Source organism: Ambystoma mexicanum, chromosome 2p (genome assembly GCF_040938575.1).
Source record: "Ambystoma mexicanum isolate Mex_15411 chromosome 2p, UKY_AmexF1_1, whole genome shotgun sequence".
In the NCBI taxonomy this organism is placed as follows: Eukaryota; Metazoa; Chordata; class Amphibia; order Caudata; family Ambystomatidae; genus Ambystoma; species Ambystoma mexicanum.
The window spans coordinates 663,197,291-663,219,663 of NC_090923.1; the positions used below are offsets into that span (position 1 = coordinate 663,197,291).

At 50.0% G+C, this 22,373-nt stretch overlaps 2 protein-coding genes across 5 annotated transcripts in view; one reads left to right on the forward strand and one right to left on the reverse strand.

Annotated features, from left to right (window-relative positions):
* The window catches only part of LOC138566665 (uncharacterized), a 508,561-nt gene that overhangs the window by 128,531 nt on the left and 357,657 nt on the right, over positions 1-22,373 (reverse strand). The gene's annotated exons all lie outside the window — the stretch shown is intronic.
* ACP7 (acid phosphatase 7, tartrate resistant (putative)) overlaps positions 1-22,373 on the forward strand; it is a 282,088-nt gene that overhangs the window by 28,835 nt on the left and 230,880 nt on the right. For all 4 annotated transcript variants that reach the window (XM_069644229.1, XM_069644231.1, XM_069644232.1 and 1 more), the window contains exon 2: positions 7,267-7,476. In XM_069644229.1, coding sequence (XP_069500330.1) covers positions 7,371-7,476 — 106 coding nt within the window. In that variant the 5' untranslated portion in view covers positions 7,267-7,370. The remainder of the gene's footprint in view (positions 1-7,266; positions 7,477-22,373) is intronic.

Sequence of the window (22,373 nt, forward strand, 5' to 3'; positions counted from 1 at the left end):
GGCCATCCTTGTTCAAGTGTCTCAAACAGGGTAAACGAAGCCCATCGCTTACGCATCCCACGCCCTAACATCGACAGAGCAACGATACTCGCACTTCGAGAAGGAGGCCATAGCAGTGTTGTGGGGATGCTGCCATTTCCACATCTACCTTTACGGACGGAAATTCAGGGCCTACACAGACCACAAGCCCCCCATCCCGATGTTCATGGGGTCATCTTCACACACCCCCGCCAGAATAGGGAAGTGGTTGCTCCACCTGCAACAATACAAGTTCGAGTTGGCTTACCAAGCGGGCACTGACAACCCAGCGGCCTTCCTATCTAGGCACCCGAGGGCAGCCACCCTGGGAGAAGTGAATGAGGTAGAAGAAATGGAAGAGCACATATGCCAGATCGTACACACTATGAAACCAAAAGCAGTCAGCATCAAGGACATCGTGGAGGCCACCCAAACCGACCCTTGCTGCGACCTGGTCAAGAACAGCATCATATCAGGCGAGTGGAAATCTTTCTTCCGCAATGTACACAACCGCACGCCGGCGGCCAGAGACTTCCTCGCTGGCATGTTCCCAATACGACAAGACCTGTCGGCCACCAGCGAAGAGTTAATCCTAAGAGGGGCCCGGATCATCATCCACAACAGTCTGCAGGACAGAATCGTGGCACTGGCCCACGAAGGCTACCAAATAATAGTCAGAACGAAAAGCCAGGATCCGACCACGAGTGCGGTTCCCACACATTGACACCAAGGTGGAGCAACTCATAGCAGCCTGTCTCCCTTGCCAGAAAACAGGTGCACCGCCGAACCCTGAACCCATACAGTCGGCAAAGCGTAGGTCCTCAAGATGGGACGCAATCAGCATCGACTTCTGCACGGTTCAGGAAGGGACATACCTACTGATAGCCATCGATGATCATTCAAGATACCCAGAGGTGAAGATTGTATCCTCAACAGCAGCAGAAAGGGTAATACTGGCCCTGGAAAAGATGTTTGCCACACATGGCCTGCCACGACGCATCAAAAGTGACGATCGACTGCCATTCCACGGTACGGAGATCAAGAAGTACCTGGATAATCTACACATTCAATACCACCACATCAAGCCGAGGTGGCCACAAGCAAACGGCGATGTGGAAATGTTCATGCGAACCATCAACAAGGTGCTAAGTTTATCCAGGGCACATTCCAGCCAAGATAGCAGCACCTGTGAGATGGATGGGGGTGCAGATATATACTTCAACACCAATCAATAAGGACAACTCAACGGTTTGGCAAAGGGAGTCCGTTTAATGACAAGTACAAAAAACGGGGAGTTATGAATATTGGCAATGGCGCGATCTTCCTTCTCGCTTCAACTCCAACGATCTTCACAAAAATCATAGCATTTAAAGTGAAAACTCTCATCATTGACGTGTAACACTCAAAAGCTGACATGCAATTCTATTGGTTCAGGAAAGGTAACTTTAATATAGGTACTATATCTGTATATGGTAACGGAGTGAGGGGATTGGGTAAACACTGTCAGGTGGGCATCTAAGCCCTTCCTTCAAAACAACTACTGCAGACGTCACTAAAAGTACGATGTCCCATTGGTTCTACTAACCATAGGACCCTAAGTTATTTGGTCCATTTTGATTGGGTTGGCACCAACCCCATGCATACTTTTCCACTTTGCATAGCAGCACGCAGAATGGTCGGCCAGGTGCGGGATGCCCCTTAGTTACCCGGCCTTCCTCCAATTATTGTTACAATCAATCATCACTTTAATAGCCATGTGTCAATTATTTCACTGTGGTTGGCCTCGAGACTGCATCTTCTGTCTGGAAAAGTTCTGATATCTTCGCCTGGCCTGGTGCCATGCGTAGGTATGAGTCCTCGCTTCTTCTTGCTCGGCTGGTCACGTGATTCGGACACCATGAATTTGCCTTTTTCCATCAATTTGTGCATTTGATTCTCGTTTCACCCACCACCTGCCTTCGTCTTCTTATCTCGACCTTTCAGAGGCAGGATATTCTGTTCTTAGTTTCAATTAAATGTAGCTACTGTTCGTATCTTCTATTGGTACAACCTTGGCTTTCCTGGCACGAGTTGCCTCTGCTGAGTTTCATTTCAGCCGTCTCTTCTCGATTTTGCTAAATATGAAGCTTTTTCTCGTGTGGACTTTAGTAACCTGGGTTGATTCTGCTTCTCGTGCAAAGTGGAAATACACTTATATAATGTGCTTTGTTTGAGGTAGATTATGTATAGTGGCGCTTGCCGCACTATCTTTCCACTAAGCATAGCAAGCTGCACGGTTTTCTTAGCTCTTTTGCAGTTCCAAGCATATGTGCAGGTGTAAACAGGTGGAATTTCTTCACCATGCTCATGATTTAAGCTTCTTACGTTTGACATCGTCCTTTCACTTTAGGTTCACATTATGCTTTATTCATGGCGTTTTTGTCTCTTTTTATCATTCTCAGGTCGTTATATCTTCTATATGTGTGTCAGTCCAGTTTCTTGTGACGTCACCATTCGTCTTCCATTAAGACCTTTTTGGTTTCTTCAGGGACTGTACTCAGACGATCTTCATTTTGTTTCATTTGTTGATATGGCCTTCTCAATGGGTACCTTACTGTCCATGGTTTCCTTGGTCCTGGTACTTCAATAGCAGCTGTTCTTCTGATAGGTACTGGACAGAGCCTCACTGCGGCTCCCTGCTGGTTTATTTGCTCATCATATGTCACATATTTTGGTGTGAACGTTCCTGGTAATTCGAAATGGGCAGTTGTAGTGCAGGCTTTACTTGGGATCTCCTCTACACATGCACGTCCCCAACCAAGCCATACGTTGAGAACGCCACCAATCCCCACGCATCACAGACATGATGCCCTTACTGAAGGAGGCCAACCCAGCAGACTTCCCATCCAGGCATCCTCTAACGTGCACCAGGCCATCGGTCAACCGAGCAGAAGGCTACGTCAACTATGGAGTGCATCACGCAATTCCACCTACAATCTCTCTGACCGAACTTCAGCGGACGACGGCCGAAGACCCCACACTGGAGCCAGCAGCATCTTGCATTCGGTATGGAAGGTGGCGATCAATAGAACAAGCTGTAAAGTTCAACCCTGCAGTTGATCACAGACTCTGGAAGACGCTCATAAAGGTGAAAGACCAGTTATCCATCACACCATCGAACTTGTTGCTAAAATGGGACAGAATAATGACTCAAGCACCATTGCAATAGCGGGCCGTCTGTGGCACATTAAGGCCACCGGGTGATTGTGTCAACCAAGAGACACCTAAGAAAGAAAGTCTGTTTCCCCGTCATGGATGAACTGATTGAAAACATACTGAAGCCCCAACCTCTAGCCACAAACAGCCCCTGAACAGCTTCTGACGACGCCCCGGCTGGCATCTGGGAAGAGATCGCCACTGACTTCTTTGGGCCTCTCCGGAACAGTGAATACATCCTGGTGGCACTGGACGAACACTCTTGGTTTCCAGAGGTGGAAATCCTGCAATCGACCACAGCCACGGCTGCTATTCCAGCGCATAAACACAGGGCCTCATCACGAGTTTGGCGGTAACCCTTAAATGCAGCAGTAGCGCTATTACCGCGGCATTTAAGGGTTCTGTGATCATGGCCTTGGCAGATTTCCCCCAGCTCTGAGCTGGAGGAAAATCCACGGCAAATTTGCCGATTTTCGGCGCCATTGGGCCCAATGGGGAATGAGGAATTCCCGAATGGGCCCAATGGGGAATGGGCACTAACCGTTCCTCCAAACCCGTGATCCGGCACTAATAGCACCGGGGGTTTGGAGGTAGGGCTAATAGCGCCAGCGGTAATAGCGCCGGCATTACCGCCCAACTCGTGATGAGGCCCAGAATGTTTTCAGAATACGGCATACTAAAAGTGGTGAAGTCGGATAACGGATCTCCCTTTACCACCTCCCACTTCAGAGAGTTTGCCAGTACATGGGCTTCCACTTCCACCACAGGAAGATCCGTCCTCTGTGGCCCCAGGCCAACGGCACAGTTGAACGTTTCATGGCTAACATAAAAAGGACGGTGAGGGTGGCCAACATCACAAACAAACCACTGGAACAGACCCTATACCAGCTCTTGTGGGATTATCGCAACACCACACACAGCTCCAACTGGGAGAAAGCATTGTTGTGAAACAAATGGTCACCCACAGAGATATGTCACCTTTTGACCGTCGACCACTAATAATTAGACCGGAATGGATCCATGATCACTGCAACCCGAGCCGACAAGCGAGTGACTCAGAATGTCTCCTTCTTCAGAAGAGCAAGAAGAGACCCTCTCGAAGAACTCAAAGCAGATAGTGACCAGGAAAGAGAAGAGAGAGAAGAGTCCAAATATACTGGTGATGAAGAAGAGTCCAGGGCAGAAGGGGAAGTCGAGCGCAACAACGAAAACCAACGTGCTCATGGGCGACCCTGTAGAACCATTAAAAGACCCCGAAGATGGATCATAGAAATGGGGTAGTGCATTGCTATTATGGGAGATGTGATGTTGTGCCATAGGCTACAACAACACACGTGACGAGATGGCACAGGATTCCAGGAAGGTCATTAGACCACCATTGATGTGGGAGGGACAGATACCATTACATTTCAGTTATCCGCCCAGTATCGAGTTGTTTGGCCGTTTTCTTTCAGTGGCCCGCGTCAGCATGAGTGTGAGGCTTGCTGAACGGGGACACTAAGCAGTAAGGGGCAGTTGCCCTATTTGCCCCCATGTACTCTGTCTATGTGCCAGTATCGTCTTCGGGTCTTGTTGATATTTACTGAAGAGCTATTATGGTTCCCACGTGGGAATGCAATCAGGCAAAACATCATGTTAGTGCAGCGCATATTTGAACCTCCTGTAAGTGTAGGCCCTGTCCCAATTATGCCCCGACAAGGAAAGGTATGTTGCTCACCTCTTGATGGAATATACAGAAAATAAAGGCCATCACACCAGAATGGAAAATAATAGTGTATTAAATGTGTAAGTGCATGTCTTACCTATTTTCCAACTATGGATTTTGCTGCTCCATCAGGCCCTTATGATGGACCGCCTAGAATGCTGAGGGGCAAGGACAATGTACAGGCCCCCTCCTGGCCGAAAGAAATGGACTGGGTAGAGGTAGAACTTTGAAAAGAAAAAAAAAGAAAAATAACAGTGAGAGGGGTAGTTAGAAAAGAGAAGCAAGAGACAGACAGCTGGAAGACGAGATAAAGGTGTTGTTGGGGGCCACGGCCTTGAGCGGCATCCTGGGGTTTGAAGAACCCTGAGAGCCAGGCTGCATATGACACTCAGGGCTGGCCCGGGGCACCACATTAGCCCTCCTGCCATGCCAGCTCGGGGGAGTCTTTCAAGGGCTGCCCCAATGTGGCGTGGTGGATGAAGGCACCCTATTGAAAAGAAATGCACCTTACTCTCGTTAATGGGAGCGGGGAGCTTTTCATTACAAAAGAGTATTGAAGTGATTAACTCCCCGCTCCAGCATGAGAGTGGGGCTTTTTTCATTACAATAGGGCGCTCATGCTAAACCAGCATGAGGCAGCCTTTGAAAGGCCTCCCCATATTGGTTTAGCATCCGCACTCTATTAAAGTGATAACTTCCGCTCCAGCACGGGAGCAGGGAGTTAATCACTTAAACATAGCGCTGCTGCTAGGTGACCCCTCACCCCCTCAGGGGAGGGGAGGGCAGCAACTTTTTTTTCTCACCCCACGCGCTACCAGAGCTAAGGCAAAGGAGTGGCCCGGAGTGAAGCGTGAGACCCGGGCTGCATGCCCGATATAGTCCGCACAACCACATGGCCTGCGGATGAGTTGGCACGCCCCAGGCTGTGTGGGAATGGTGGCCTGGGACCAGGCAGCGTAGCCTTTTGAGGCAGATGGCCCACCCCCGGGCCAGTCAAGGTGGGCCAAGAAGAAGCACACTTCTGGGCAGTCCTGTGAAGAAGTCAGCCACCCCGCGCTTTGGGATAATGGAGGAGGGAGCTGACCAAGCATGTGATAGAGAATCAGGGGGTGCCCACCCTCAAGTGCTGTACAGGTGCAGTGACCAGACGGGAGGGCCTTGCAAACTACAATTACTTGTTCAAGCGGGCTGCGGCAGTGACCATAAGGCACCCAATACAGACATAGGGTGCCACTTTGGCAACAGAGTAGCTGCCCCACAGTGGCATAGAGGCATCCAGGGGCATGGGGTGCTGAACATAAAGGTACTGGGGTTGGGGATACACCAAGACAAGAACTGGAGGGCCACCCCCATATAAATAAATCAATAACTATTGTGTTGGTTGTATATTAGGTTGGAAGGGCATTGTTTAAATCGGTAGTGTTTTGCATAGTGCTGGGCGAGGGCTAAGACTTTAGCAGGGTGTAAGGTTAGTGAATTGTTTATACGAATGCCTGGCGGGATGGTAAGTGTAGGTAATGACCTGTGAGAGGTCATCCTGGAAGAGTTGTGTCACCCACAGTGCCCATCCTGTGACCACACTTCTTGGTGGGTGGCACATGATGGGAAGGAGGGAAGCAGTCCATCAGTTAACTCTGGTGGTCCCGCCATGACTCTTTTGAGAGAGGGCGCGCTGATGGAACAGGGCCCGATTAGGAGTAGTACGCCATGGCGGGATATTTAGAAGTAAATGTAGGTGTATAATAGTGGAATATGAATGGATAAGGTTAGTGTTATCATTGTTTTGGTTCACTAAACCAAAGACCCCCATTGGGGTAAAAAAGTCAATGTGGTGTCTGGTGTTATCTGTGAAAGGGAGAAGAAATAACATAGCATGGGTAGGAATTCGGGTAGACGCTGGTCCCCTGTTTTGAATAACATGAGTATCTCGCAGGTTGCCTGAATAACCCATCTCCTTCAGCTGGACTGTGGTGGAGAGTTGGTCACTTAGTGGTCCCTCCGTGTCCTAGGGAAGGAGTGCACAAGTGCCACCATGCCAGGGGGGAAACACCAGGACTACATGAGCACTTAGAGGTCATGGATGTAGGTTTGGTGATATTGGGAGGGGTTGGTTTGAACGCACAGGAACCTGAAGTCCTCCTCTGAGTGCCAGTATTTCATGCTGCCCAGCATTGTGTATCAAGCCTGCTGGTGGCGGAGGACGATGGGGGAGGATTGAGGGGTCTATGGGGTGTTTCTTTGATTCGCTTTTCTCAGAACTGTAGTATGAACCTGGCTACAGAAGACGCCTGATTTTCCATTCTCTCGTCACGCTTCTCTCTGACTCGTCTTTGTGATTTTTTCTATAGATGCAGTGGGAATTAACCGATTGTCGTGAACATCATGTCATCTTCTGACCCCTTGTACTCTCGAGTGCTGGAAAGAAGGTGACACTGCACATTCTGCAACAGCTATGGAGATTACAGCAGTGCTTCTGTGGTTGTGTGTCATAATTCCTGAGCTGAGGAGTGGACCTCCCTACCAATACCACCCAGAGCAGATACACCTATCTTATCCAGGTATGTCCTTCAAAAGTCAGGGGCCAGACTCAACTGTAAGGGCTCAGCTGAGCAGTACCGTGTTCTGTCCAGGTCTGGGCTTCAAATGTCAGGGGTCCACCTCACTTGTCAGGGGAACAGCTCAGCAGATGCACCTCCTCTCCTACCCAAGTCTATATATGCATAGCCAGCCTGGGTCATGCCTGGTAGACACATCTGACCTACCCAAGTAGATGTGTCATCAGTGAGGGTCTGACCCAGCAGTACACCTGTTCTACCCTGGTATGTCTGTCTCTTTTGAGGGTCTGGCCCAGCAGTACACCTGTCCTACCCTGGTATGTGAGTCATTGGTGAGGAACTGGCCCAGCAGTACACCTGTCCTACCCTGGTATGTGAGTCATTGGTGAGGAACTGGCCCAGCAGTACACCTGTCCTACCCTGGTATGTGAGTCATTGGTGAGGAACTGGCCCAGCAGTACACCTGTCCTACCCTGGTATGTGAGTCATTGGTGAGGAACTGGCCCAGCAGTACACCTGTCCTACCCTGGTATGTGAGTCATTGGTGAGGAACTGGCCCAGCAGTACACCTGTCCTACCCTGGTATGTGAGTCATTGGTGAGGAACTGGCCCAGCAGTACACCTGTCCTACCCTGGTATGTGAGTCATTGGTGAGGAACTGGCCCAGCAGTACACCTGTCCTACCCTGGTATGTGAGTCATTGGTGAGGAACTGGCCCAGCAGTACACCTGTCCTACCCTGGTATGTGAGTCATTGGTGAGGAACTGGCCCAGCAGTACACCTGTCCTACCCTGGTATGTGAGTCATTGGTGAGGAACTGGCCCAGCAGTACACCTGTCCTACCCTTGTAGGCTCCTCACCCGTCAGAGGAATAGCGCGGCTCATGTATCTGTTCTACATAAAAGTGTGCGTCGCTGGTCAGGGTCCTGCCAAGCAGACACAACTGCCTCACCCATGTATGTGCTTCAGCTTTCAGGGCCCACTGTAGTAGATGCACCTTTTCCACCCACATACATGCTTTGCCTTTCCTAGCCATGTATGTAGTTTGTATATGAAGTGCCCAGCCGATAAACCTGCTATACCCATCACCTGTCACGTCCCTGTTATGCATACTCTGACGAATCCAAGGAGTTTGTGACCTCTCCCCAAGTGGGAGCCACCCCCTTTGGGACTAGGGAGGTGAGCCTGCTGCACCTAACACCCTCTAGGGGACAGGGCAAGTATGATTCCTTTGGAGGTGACCCACCTTAGCCGACAGAAAATCCCCAGAAAGGGATATAAATTAGCCTCCCTTCCTCCCCAACCACTAATACCTTTTGTTGGCTATGTGGGGGCTGAGATATGTGATAGTTCAAACCATCCGGCTATAATGGCTGGTTTGATTTCTGACCCCAAGTCCTTTCTTAAGACTGCATAATAGTAGATAGCCTAGCCCCCGAGAGAGAGAGCACCAGAAGCCTTGTGGGAGGTGTGGCAAAGGGGAAAGAGGGCACACCAGGTGTGGCATTCAGAGAGGCGGGCAGTGCTGTGAAAAGGTTGCAGCACCCACTGTGATGAATCCTGTGGAGTCATGACTAAACCCCAGCCTAAAATCTCCTCCCATGTAGCCAGGGGAAGGCAGCCGCTTCCTGACCCTGGGGATGGTAGTATGAGGGTGGATCACATGGTAGGAGATGGCTGTCAGGGAGAAGTGGTGACTTCAACAGGAGAGACGCGGTATTCTTCCCTTTCCTGTGAAGAAGACCCTCTAATTCCAGGGTTCCTGATGGCATGTTTAAAGATACACATCAGGCAGTGAACCCTGGCGGAAGAGTACACCAGGGGATCTGCAAGAACCAGAAGGGGGCAAGTCATGATGATCCCTTAACTGAGATTAACCAGGTGTTGTGCATTCTGGTTTTTCTGTACGAAGGCATTAAGGCAGAGACTGAAGTTAATTCGGCCCTGCTGTTCATATTTGAGAACTCTTAAAGTCCACAGCAATGTGAGAGACTTCTTATTTAATCTGAGGCATTGCACATTGCAAAAAACAGGCTCTTTGGAGGCAGAGAAGCAGGCCGGTTCTAGTGTATCCCCAGTTGATGGTCATTTGAAGGAGATGGACTATGGCCACTCACCAAAAAACTGGGACTAAGCGTAAATCACGGGTGGAGAGCTGTGGGTGCGCTGTACAGATTTTGTAGGAGGGCTTTACCTGCCGGGGAACAAACCCCTCTTGATGTAGTGGAAGACGCAGTTGTGACTATTTCTGACTCCTCTGAGAATGGCTCTATATTGGAGATTTTCAGTCTGCCTATCCACGTAGAGGGTGAAGTTAACAGCTGCTCAGTCAGTTCTGACAGTGTTCCTCCGAAGATCTCAAAGAAATGGAATGGTAGACAGATGAGAAAAACCAAGATTAAGTCCTCACTGAACTTAAACAAGCAGGCCTCGAAGAAGTTTGTTAATACACTAGGGAATCAACCCTCTGTGAAGGGGCTGCTGGAAGAAGTGACTCGTTTATGGAAGCAGCCTAATCAGATATTCATTGTTCTAAGGGGGTTCCAAGAGTGGCAAACTCTTTGGTACGCCTGGTGATCCTCGATTCTTGGTCGGTCCGGGAACATTGCAGAATATGGGTGGTAGGGTTGGTTGTCCTCCCTTAAATGAGCATGGGTATGACACATATTTTAAGTTATTGCTCGAAAGTGTATTGCCAGAAAAACAAGCATGTGATCTTAATCTCGAATTTGCAGGCACTTGCCTATAGGGATCTGGAGCGTGTTGACTTCATTGATCCTTTTATTACTGATAGAGTTGTGATTTATATTAGGTCTAAACATATATCGGATTCAATCTTACAAACAACAGTTAGTTTGGGCTATTGGTTTTGATATATCCCTCTATCGTGAAGTCAACAAGAATCCAATATTAACGGACGCGGGGAACTTTAATCTGCCACTGCCTAGCGAGATTGTGGTGTCACTTGAGCCCGGGAGGAGCCCGCTCAATAAGCGGAGCATCTTCTCTGGGAACACCCCCTTGAAATCTGGGGACTATACTCCGGACCATTGTGGAGATATAGGTGTGTGCGTCAGAGAGGGGCTCACCCTGGAGTGACGGTGTGTGGAAGCGGCAAGTCTCTTTGGCAAAACATCGGATAGCCATGGCTGGTGGTCACAGTGAGAGGGGAGCAACCAGTGTTTTGGCTACATTACTGGCCGACCTTGGCGGGCAGCCTGTGGGCGGCGCAGGTATGGCCCGATCCTTGGATTGGTGTCGGAACATCAGAAAAAATTTGGGTCCTTGATTCAGCGCCAATATAACAGCGTGCAGATCGGAGGTCGTGAGCAGAAGCTGCAACAGCCTGCTGTGCGGTGGTGGAGTAGATTGCTGCAAAAGAGACCGAAAGAATAATTGCCGGTGTGGTGCCCAGGGTTCGCTGCCAAGGGAAGCGAGTCAAACACGATTGCCGGCTCCAGATGAGTGTGTGTGGCATCAGAGAGTTGGCAGCTCCTGCACTGAAGATGCAGCAGTGAACCTAGCGAGACAGCGGGATGTGCGCTGCCTGTGGCGGAGCGGAGAAATGGTAAACTGGTATGGAAGGTGGCATCCAGTGTGATCCGCAGTAGGGGGACCTCTCGGAGCCCTAATGTGTACCACAGTACGGAGGAGCCCAGAGCAGGGAGCGCTTGCCAAGGCCGAGTGGCACTGAGTGCGGACGCAGGGAATTGCACAGACAGGACATGGGGAGATCCCTGTTGTCCTATGCTGGCACTTGCGTGTAGGCGCTTAGGGAGGCCTGCATGCGAGAAACAGCACCCATGCAGATAGAGGTTGGCATTTTTCCATCTCCAAACAACGGTGGTCCATCTCCAAACAACGGTGGTACCACGGCACGGACAATCTGGGTGGATCGAACAGAGATGCTGGAATGATAGGGGGCCCTCCATACCGCTGGCCAGAATGTACTCACACTAGGAATGTCCTGGACATTGTTATGCCTTTTCACAAACTCACAAAACTGTTGAATCTAGGTGCGCCTATGCCATTCTGCTGCCTTTTTATGCCTTACTATGTCCTTTATTTGGTGCATTTCTTTGCTTGCTGGTAAATTTGAATCCGAGTGTGTTTTTAACAACTCCTCACCCCCATTTTGCACTACATTTCTGTGCTTTCTGGTAAATACGAAGCCTGGTGTGTTTTTAACAACTCTTCACCCTCATTTTGCATTGCACTTCTGTGCTTTTTTGGTAAATTCGAAATCTGGTGTATTTTCAACAACTCTACACCCCCATTTCTGGTACTCATGTTTTTCTTGCTTTTTGGCTACTAGGCCGCCTGGTAAATTTGTGTTTGTGCTGTGCAATCTCTCCTTCTATCTTCCATTCTTATCTCTCCGCTACCCCTATGGCACTCACCATCTCTCCTATCAATTCTAACTGCTATACTTTAACATATCCTTCTTCTCTCATGACGTCTGGAAGGAAAACGTTTTTAAAAAACCATCCTGACCACTAACCCCGGTCTACCCATTGCAGACACCTACGTCAGCGCAACTTCCAGACAGATTGTCACTGATATCCTCTTTTCTGTCCCCTCTCCAGATCTTTGGACTCCTCATCGTATCTCTAGTGTCTCTCCTCTCACATCTTCACCAATTAATGGTTGCACTAGATGGGAAGTATTCTTGGCGGGCTTCTCCTCATCCAGGTGTATTATTAATGTCTATCACAATGGCACTATCATGGCTCTGGGTCCTCAGCCCAACCTCCTCCTCTCTGACCAGTGCTTGCCATCCCTCATCAACTTCCTTCTTACACCTGCTACTCCTTCTCTCTGACCCCTCTCTTCCGACTGGTGTACCACTCCCCTGTAACCCTCACTGGAAAACCACCAAAGGCAGTGACGTGCTGCATCTAGCCACACTTAATGCTCGCTCTGCTATCAAACACTCTACCGACATCTGTCTCCTCCTTGAAGACCTTGACCTCTATATACTTGCTCTTACCGAGACATGGTTCAATGCCAGCTCAGTCACTGCTTTTGACTCCCTTCTCCCTTATGGCTACAAGATCATCTCCACGCCTCGCCCTAAAGGTGCTGGCGGTGGAGTTGCCCTGATCTTTCCTGAGTGGGTCCCTTCTTCCCTCATACCCACCCAGCCATACTCCTCCTCCGTCAGTCTGGTGTGCAAGTTGGTCATCTTTCCCGCTTCCCCCCTGATCATCGCTGTCATGAAACCACGCTACCGCCCCCTCTGGAAGTCCTGGTCCATACAGCAATGTGCCAGAATGGTTCCACACACCCCCCAACATGGCAGACACTGCTCTCAGATCAGCGGTATAGCTTCTAGCTCGGCTAGATAAGCGCCCCGCTCCTGCGGATCGACGCGTGTCAATTCGCTCACAGTTCCTAGTTCGGCTGCTGTTCCTAGCGTTTGCTACTTAGAATCTTCCTTGTTCCCTTTTGTGCCTTCCTGGACTGCTCGACCGTGGCCGCGCCTTGCCGTCTTCTGCCTTCCGCAGTCCCCCCTTCCAGGATTACTCTTCCCACGGTTGCCCTCGGACCACCCTACCTCTTCACCCTGGACTTCCTGTGCCTTCCGGATTGCTCGACTGCAACTGCGCCTTGCCGTCTTCCGCAGTTCTTCCTTCCAGGACTGCTCACCTCGCGGTTGCCTTCGGATCACTACCCCCTCCTTCCAGGCTCCTGTGCAGTAGTTACCTTCCGCTGCTAATCCTTCCTGGGGTTCCTTCTTCCCAGAACTTACAAGATGTATACTCACCGCTTCCTCTCCTCCCAGGCACCTGCCTACGTCTTGAACATTTTACTCCTAAGACCATCTGCTACCGACAGTGTGGCGTCAGGTGAAGCCCGTCCTTACCTCCACGAGACCCGCACCTCGCGGGCAGTCAGAAGCAACAAAGAAGAAGCACTCCAAGCCTCAACAGGTGAGCCCACAAACAAGTCGTGATAGTTGTGACAATCGCCACCATCTACAGGCCTTCTGGCTCTATCACCCTGTTCCTCTCAGAATGTGCTGATTTCTCCTCCTATTTCCTCACATCAACCTCTAAATTACTTCTGCTGGGTGACTTCAACATCCACCTTGACTCCTCAATCATGGCATCCACTCTCTTCTCTGACCTCTACACCTCACTCTCCCTCTCCATTCTCACCTCTGGTCCTACCCACTCAGCTGGACACACTCTCGATGTTTTGATCCACACTGATCTTTTGCTCTCTGCCCCATTCACGATCACACTCTCCTGGTCAGACCACTCCCTCCTCTCCTCCCATCTGGGTCTTCTCTGCCCTCTGACTGAACCTCCCCCAGCTCTGCCCAGCTCTGCCAACCTCGTTCACGGACATCCACACAATGAAAGTGTCAGCTGCTGCCTTCGCATCCACCTTCATCCCTCCTTCCCCCCCAAAGCAGACTCTTCCTCTGACTCTGCTCTCAGCAACCTCCATCTTGCCATCACTAACACTCTTCACATTCCTGCCCCATTCATGATGATCCACCTGAAACATGCCACCAAGCATCACATCTAGTACGATTCTGAACTTGCAGCCCTGAAACACAAGTGCAGAGCTGCAGAACAGAAGTGGCAGACCTCAGGCTCACCTTCCGACAAACTGGCCTGTCCCCTTCTCCAAAGGCAATAGCGCCTCTCCATTCATTTGAAGAAAAGGGCCCACATCCAGGCATGCATCTCTGGTGCATCCAACAACACAGCTGAACTCTTTAGAGTCTGCAAGGAGCTAGCCAACCCTTCTGCAGTCTCCACCTCGCCTCTTCCCTCTCAGGCCCTCTACAATGCATTGGCCACACACTTTACTGCAAAAACTCAGGACGTCCTGAGCACTCTCTCTTCCTTTTCCCCCTCCTCATCTCCCATCCCCCTGCCACCTATGGCCTCCCATCCTCCCTCTGCCTTTCTCTCCTATCACATCCGATGAGGTCACTAGGGTTGTCTGCTCTATGAAGGTCGCCTCCAACCAGGTCTCCCCCTGTCCTTCCAGAACTATTAAGGACAATATCGGCTTCCTGCACTTTCTGATTTTCTGCAGTCACTCTTTTGCTACTGGGTCTTTCACCTCTTCCCTTAAGCACTCTCTTGTGTGCCCCCTCATGAAAAAACCTTCCCCCGACCCCTTGGGTCCGGCTAACTACTGCCCCATCTCTATCACTGTCACAACCTATGTACCAGGAGAACATTCACACATGCAACGCCACGCTCATTTGATGCCTCAAGGTAATTGCACAAAATCCCATCAGAAGAAATAATGGAAAAGGCTTTTAGACCTTGTCCTGGCACCTATGGCGCTAGGCTCATTACAGCAAGGATGAGGGACATTGAACTCAATGAGACCCATAACGCTCAATATGGAGGATGTGGAAGCTATATCCTCCATTACATTAAGGTATCCATCCGGTCTAGTCTTTTGGGTGTGATTAGGACTTCTGGGCGTGACTGGCTATATAAGCCACACCCCAACCTGAACACGCGCTTCGCGTTATTCTGCTTTCTAAGCAGCGTATCGCTAACCGTCTTCTGCACCTGCAAAGAAGAGAAAAGACCATTACAACCTGACTTCATCAGCGTGGCCTGCTCCAGAGAATCGATCCAACGTACCTGTTTCCATTTCGCCTGGTGAACTCCTCATCGCAGCTGATTTCTGGATTCCTGGAAGACCATCACATCGCACACGCCGCTCGTCAGCAACACCAGTGTCTGTGCCTGCAAGGGAAGAGAAGACACAGTGAGTGTACAAGATCTAAGCCTGAATACGTTTACAAAGGACTTAAGAATACTTACCCAATCTCCACAGTACTGGGGCTCCGCTAAGATCATCGCGCATAACACCCACACTAGGACTACTTCACCGCATCCGCAGTCGCGAACGGGAACACCCGACCCTTACAAGGAAGGAAAAGGAAGAACATTAAAGCATGAACAGCAATAGCGGGAACATCCGGCTCGCAATCTAAAAAGGAGCACGAACAGCAATAGCAAAAAGCTAGTGCTTGAACACAAAAAAAGGAATGACACCCAAACACCACTGGTGTAAAAAACATTGGAGCAAAATCACATTTATAAGACTTCAAACAAGAAGACACATTGCAAGAAGGACTTGTGAGTCGCCGCCTCAGCAGGCCTGGGCTAGACTCCAGCTGATCAATCCCACGGACCAGTGAAGCACCTTGGTTTGTGCAGAAGCAACTGTGCCCCTGCTGAGAGTAAGCAGGACGGAGAGCTCGGCCACAAAGGTTATAATGAACAGCTCCAAGGAACTGCTAGGAAACAGACCTGAGCAGACAGCCACGAAGCAGCCGCCGAGACTGTGACCGATGCCCCCGCAGAGTTCAGGTGAGCGTAACAATCACCAACTTCCTTGGGAAACACTTGGAGAAGCTGGTCTTCCCCCAACTGACCCAGCATACTGAGCTTGTTGGTTGCCTACACAACCATCAATCTTGATTCCAAGCATCAAGAGCCAAGGAAACTGCTCTCCTGAACATCCGTGAAGAACTGCTTGCATCTCTTGACTCTAACTCTCCAGCTGTTCTCATTCTACTTGATCTCTCCTTTGCATTTGATACGGTCAACCACCCCATCCTCATAAAATGGCTCCACGATACCCCTGGTATCTCGGAGTGGGCACTGGACTGGGTGGCCTCTTTCCTCACTGACCTTCCCTCACAGGTTATCCTGGGCTCTTTCTCCTCTGCCACCTCGCGTCCCCGAGGGCTCCAACCTTTCTCCCTGACATCCATCTTGCTCCGCTTGCACACCTAATTTTCACTTTCTCCCCTTACTTATGTTATGCAGATGAGACCCAAATCTTCTTCAAACTTCCCTCTCATCCTCTCCTTACTTCTTCCATCATTCCTGACCGCCTAGCTGCCATTCACTCCTGGTAGGCCTTCGCTAATCTCTGCCTCAACGCCAGCAAGACTGAGATCCTTCCCATTGGGACTCCTGCTCCCTCTTTCTTCCATTCACTCTGTCCACCTTATGCGGGCTCTCCCCCCTCCTCCTTCATCTGAAGCCAGAAACCTTGGAGTCATCCACGGCTCCTTTCTTTCCTTCCTCCCTCACATCCAGGACCTTGCCAAGAAGGCCTACTTTCAACTCCACCTCCTCAAAGGAATCCTTCCTTTCCTCATTTTCCCCCAGAAGCTCAATGTCTCTAGAGCTCTGGTACTCTCTAGGCTAGACTACTGCAGCAGCCTCTTCTTAATCTACCCTCTTCCTCTCTACGTCCCCTCCAGCTTATCCAGAACAGGGTTGCAAGACTTAACCTTGGCCTCGAGCCCAGAGACCGCATCTCTCAGCCCCAAAATCTCTTTACTGGCTCCCAGTTGCTGCAAGCATCAAATTCAAATCCATCTGCATCATCCATAAGGCTGTCTGCGGCCGGGGTCCATGCTATCTACAACCGGGTCTCACCAAATATTCTCCCTCCAGACCTTTACGCTCCTCCGGCGCCAACTCTCTGTGTGTCAAGCGCCTCTCTAAAGAGAGAGCTGGTGGCCGATCTCTTTCCTCGGCTGGCTCCCCCTCTGTAAAAGCCTCCCTCTTCCTGTCTGTCTTGAGCCAGATATCCTCAAATTCCGGAAGCTCCTCAGAACTTTCCTTTACACCTCCTCCTTCCCCCTCTCCCTCCCTTGCTAAACTCCACAGACGCTGAGATTGGTGACCAGGGCCTGTATGTGTCCTTCTGGGTCCTGGCCTCCCCCCCAATCACCTTCAGCCTCCGCCCACTCCCAGCACTTGCCTTTGGGCGCCCACTGGACTGTGCTGTCTCACAGGCCTGCATTTACTGTATTGGCAGCTGACCACTCTTGCCAAGTGATCACTGACAGCACTTAACAGTTGCTTGTAACTTACCCCCTAGCACTTCCCTCTGTGGAACTCCTAGCACTTACCGGCCTCCCTCGTCCCTTCTCTCTCTCTGCACTTGCACGTTATAAATTCTCACAAGGTCTAGTAGGACCACCTCTTTCTTTCTCTTCATTGTTGTTATATTTGCCTTTTGTTCCCATGTTCCCTCGCCGTAGTCCTGTGGGCGCTTTGAAACACAATTTCTTGATGAATAAGCGCCTTACAAATGCACAATAAATAAATAAAATAAATACATTTCTAGTCGTAAGGTATAGGTGGAAGACAGGGAAGCAAGATAGGGATTGCTGTTGACTAGCTGGTACTTTGTGCGGGGTGAACCACGGCCAGGTGTCTCGCTCTCCCTAGCACAGGGTACCCGGACAGGCCCCTGACTCTTCTTTCATGGAATTCCCACAGCCATCATTTTCTGATGACAAATAAGGCGGGGGGGCTGCAGGGGCGGGGGTTGATGTTGAAAGCCCAAAAATAGGAAACGTGGCTCTTAGAGATAACTTTATTGGATGGTTTTGTGACTAGTTTCCAACCTGCCAAACGGGGCATCCAGGGTGGCCCCCCTGGGGGATTATTAACTTGTGTGTGATCCTGTAAGGAACTGATTATCTTTTAATCCTCAAATGTATGTTTTGGAGTACTTGCCACCCCTGTGAGGATATCTCTATTACATGTCACAGACATTTTGATATTGAACGTGTATTGGCATATTGGCTTGTGTTTGCTGGATGTGGGCATTGATGCCATTATATTATTTGTGAATGCTTGTAGTAATAGATTTTTGGGTGGCCAAATCATTCTGTCGGGTGATCTAAATGCATCACGTGTACATCACACCCCCAAGTCTGTATTTATTCCTGGAAAGACGGGGAAACATCAGTATGGTTATGCATGTTTTTTTTTAAAGTTTATTTTTGGATTTTTAACAAATAACATTACAGCATCTAAGTGGATAACTCAACAGTTGCGCCCCTGAGTTCCCCCTCCCCCTCTTTTTCACCCCTCAGCAGTTGCATCGAAAAGGATATGGTGTCTTCGTGTGGACGCTCCTAGTCAAGTTCATCTGTCGGCGAGGTGCTGGTAGGACCGTTTAAGGGGATTCTTGAGATTGGGTTGGGGAGGTATCGTCATCAGATAAAGAAAGAAGATAAAGGATGCATGGTCCCCATATGTCGGGGGAGGGCGTGCATGTAGAGGTAGTGGTCTGATGAACTCCGTTTCTACATCTTGGCAGTACATGATATCTTTCAGCCAGTTCTCCAGGGAGGGGGCTGGCCCTCTTCCCCACGACAGGGCCATCCGTCTGCGTGCCAATATCAGTAGAGTGTCTGCAAGTTTTCTCACTTCAAGGGAGCGGTGTCTCATTAGTCCAAGAAGGGCTATGGTTGGGATAGGCGTTAGGTCCTCTCCGATTATTGCAGCAGTTGTTTGCAGGACCTGTGTCCAAAAGCGGGCTACAGCAGGGAAGTCCCAGGATAGATGGAGGAAGTTTGCGCCGGTGTGCCGCATCTCTCGCAGGAGAGTTCTGAGTCAGGCCGTTGTCTCTGTTTTTTGGCTGGCATATAATATGTTTGATGGAGGTAATTGAAGTGTATCTGCTTGAAACGTGTATTTACTGCCACCTTTTGAAGTTGTCGCAGGATATAAGACCAGTCGTCATCTGATAACCTAATTTGTAGTGCCTTTTCCCATCTTACTTTTGTGGAGGGTTTTTAGGTACTGTGTCTGCCAGTAGGGATCTGTATAACATTGAGACAAGTCTGCCTTTGCCCTGGGCTTGGATTGTGTTATGTAAGAGTTGCCAGGTGGGAGGTTGTTGTGGGAAGGTTGGGAAGATTGATTGCAGGGTGTACCAGAGTCTGAAATACACAAAGGTGTGGAGGGAAGACTTGCTTCCTTTTCCCTTAGCTGCCTGAGGTGGTATGAATGTTCCCTCCACGAAGAGGTCGCCCATGGACCTAAGCTCAAGTCTGTCTGCCCATTGGTGGAAGACCTTCTCTGCCGTCAGGGGGACTCCTGGTATGAACTTGATTGGCAGCAGGGGGGGAGAATCTGGTATGAACGCCATATTTCTGCGCCAGCTTTTTGCAGATCGCATATGCGGTAATAACCACTTTCATCGTGACATGGGGCACTGGGAGCTGGCCTAGTATAACTGCCCTGAGCTGATTGGGAGACACCAGGGCTCGCTCCACTTGCACGTGTGGTCTGATAAAGTGGGTAGTGTACCAATAGCTTGGGAACTGTGCCTGGGCCGCCCAGTAGTACCTTTCTAGATCTGGGAGCGTACCCACTCTGGGAGTAGTACCTTTCTAGATCTATTAGGCTCCTGACTCTCCTCAGAAAGGGCTGTGGTAGTAGTAGGGGAATATTGGCAAATAAGTATAGAAATTTAGGAAGTACCACCATTTTAACCAGCAAGGCCCTGCCCCACAGTGTTAGCGGGAGCGCTTTCTATCTATCTATTTGTGCATGGAGGGACCTCAGTACTTTCTCGTAGTTGTCTTTGAAGACGTCCTGGTGACTGCAGGACATTATAATCCCTAGATAGTGAACATGGGCGTCTTTCCATTCGAACCCGTAGTCATCTGTAAACTTCAAGGTGTCTGGTGTCAGGGGAAATATCTCTGACTTAGTCTGGTTAATCTTCAGACTAGACACATTGCCAAATCTGATAACCTCTCGTATGATGGGGTTTAGATTTATGTCTGGGACACGGATGAAAAGAATTACATCATCTGCATAGAGGGAGAGTATCAATTCTTGTGGTCCGAGAGCGAGGCCCCTCTGAAGTTGACGGGAGCGGAGCCCTGACGCTAAGGGTTCCATGATTAGGGAGAATATTAAAGCTGAGAGCGGGAAGCCCTGTATAGTCCCCCGTTGCAGGTCTATGGGTGCTGATTTCGAATTGCCAAGAATGATGGATGATTGGGGGCAGTTGTATAGGAGCGAGATCAGTTTGATCTGTGTAAGGACAGCAAAGAGGTAGGGTCACTCGATGGAGTCGAATGCCTTCTCCGCGTCGAGTAGGACCGCAATTGCTTGCTGTGAGTGGTCAAGTGCTTCGATGACGCCGAATAGCCTTCTAATGCCAAATGTCGTGTTGCGCCCAGGGACGAATCCGGCCTGGTCCCCCAGTACCACGGCCGGCATTAGAGGGAGTAGTCTGGTCGTTGCTAGTATCTTGTTGTCCAAATTGATTAATGAAATTGGCCTATATGAGGCACAATCCTAGGGTGGTTTACCTGTTTTATGTAATAATATAACGTTGGCCTCACGTAGGGTTGGTGGTAGGAAAACGTTCCAACACCTCTTCGTATGCGCGCAGGAGGAGCGGGGCAACTATAGCTGCACATGATTTATAAAGTTCTCCCATCAGGCCATCTAGGCCTGGGGCTTTAGTGTTGGGTAAGCTTTTGATGGCCAGCAGAATTTCCTCCAGGGAGATGGGTTGATTGAGTGATTCTCAGAGTTCTCCCTCTACCCAGTAGAGTTCATTGTCCTTCAGGTAGTTTTGTAGGGTTTTGGGGTCGATGGTGTGTCTGGAGCTGTATAGTTCCTGGTAGAAAGCGTGGATTGCGTTGATGATTTCTTCCTCTGTATGAACCAGTGTGCCTTTTGCATTACGCACTCTCTCAACCCGGGTAGGTTTCTTATCAGCAGCTAACAGTCGTGCCAGCAGGGCTCCAGGTTTCTGTCCTTCTCCATGTTTGCGGATTTGGTGTCTGCAGGCCAGAAATTTAGTTCTGCTATCTTTCCGAACTTGAGGAGTTCCTCCTTAAGAGCTGCCTGAATATTTGGGTTGTCGGAATTGGAGTGTTTGAGTTCTAGGTCCTTTAGTTGATTCTCACTTGTAGTTAGTTCCTGTCTGATCAATTTCAGGATCCCGTTCTCCTTTGCCATACATACACCTCTTACATAGCATTTTCCCAAGTTTCCCAAAGGGTGCTCGCTGAGGGGACGGAGTCCTGATTGACTGCCAGGAAGGTCACGATTTCCTCCCGCAATTCAGCAGCAAATACCTGGTCCAACAATGAGCCTTGTTTAACTCTCCAATGGGGTGTTCCTGGTCTAGTGATGGGGAGCCCGCATTCCAGAGACACCATGGAGTGGTCGGAGAAAGTCCTGGAGAGAATGTGGCTCAGTCCCCATTTGAACGGGCTTTGCAATGACACTAGGAGATAGTCATTCCTCGAGCTCGTGCCATGAACAGCCGAGTGGAAGGTGAATTCCCTGGCTTCCCAGTTAGTATGCCTCCACACGTCAATCAGATCGTATGCTCGGCAAATTTCCTGAATCTGAATGCTAGCTTTAGTTGGACGAGCCGAGATGTTATGTGATTTGTCCTTCATTGGTCGATCAGCTTGTTCATGTCTCCCCCCAGATGATCGTAGCGGAGCCTGAGCCCACGAGGTGGGATAGGTACCAGTTGAAATTGTTGGCTCCATCTACATTGGGGGCATAGGAGTTCACGAAAATCACCTCCTTTCCTGCCAGGATCTCTCTCACCAACAGCGTTCTGCCCTCCCCGTCTTTCTCAGATTTGATCAAACTGAAGTTGGCTTTTCTACCAATGAGGATGGAAACTCCTCTGGCGTACGATGAATACGATGAAAAGTACCTGGCCAGCCCCATCCTCGAGCCCACCGGAACTCGGATTCAGGGAGAAGGTGTGTTTCTTGTAGCATGGCCACATCGGCTGTGTGTCTCCTGAGGTATTGAAGGATTTTTCGGGTCTTCCCTGGGAGGTTGCCTCCTCTAATGTTCCAGGTGATTACCTTGAATTTGGTCTGCATGGGTTGCGGTAGGGTAGATGTATGGCGGTGTCGGGCGTGGAGAGCGTCCATGGTGCTGGGGTGGGGCGACGATCGCTCTTGGTATTCTTCCAAAGGTGCAATGTGGCGACAGGATTGGGAAGGATCGGGGGGCGGAGTGACGAGAGGCAAGGTTCCCGGTGGCGCATTCCCGAAACATCTTCTGTGTTCCCTTCCTTATACGAGCAACCCCCAACTG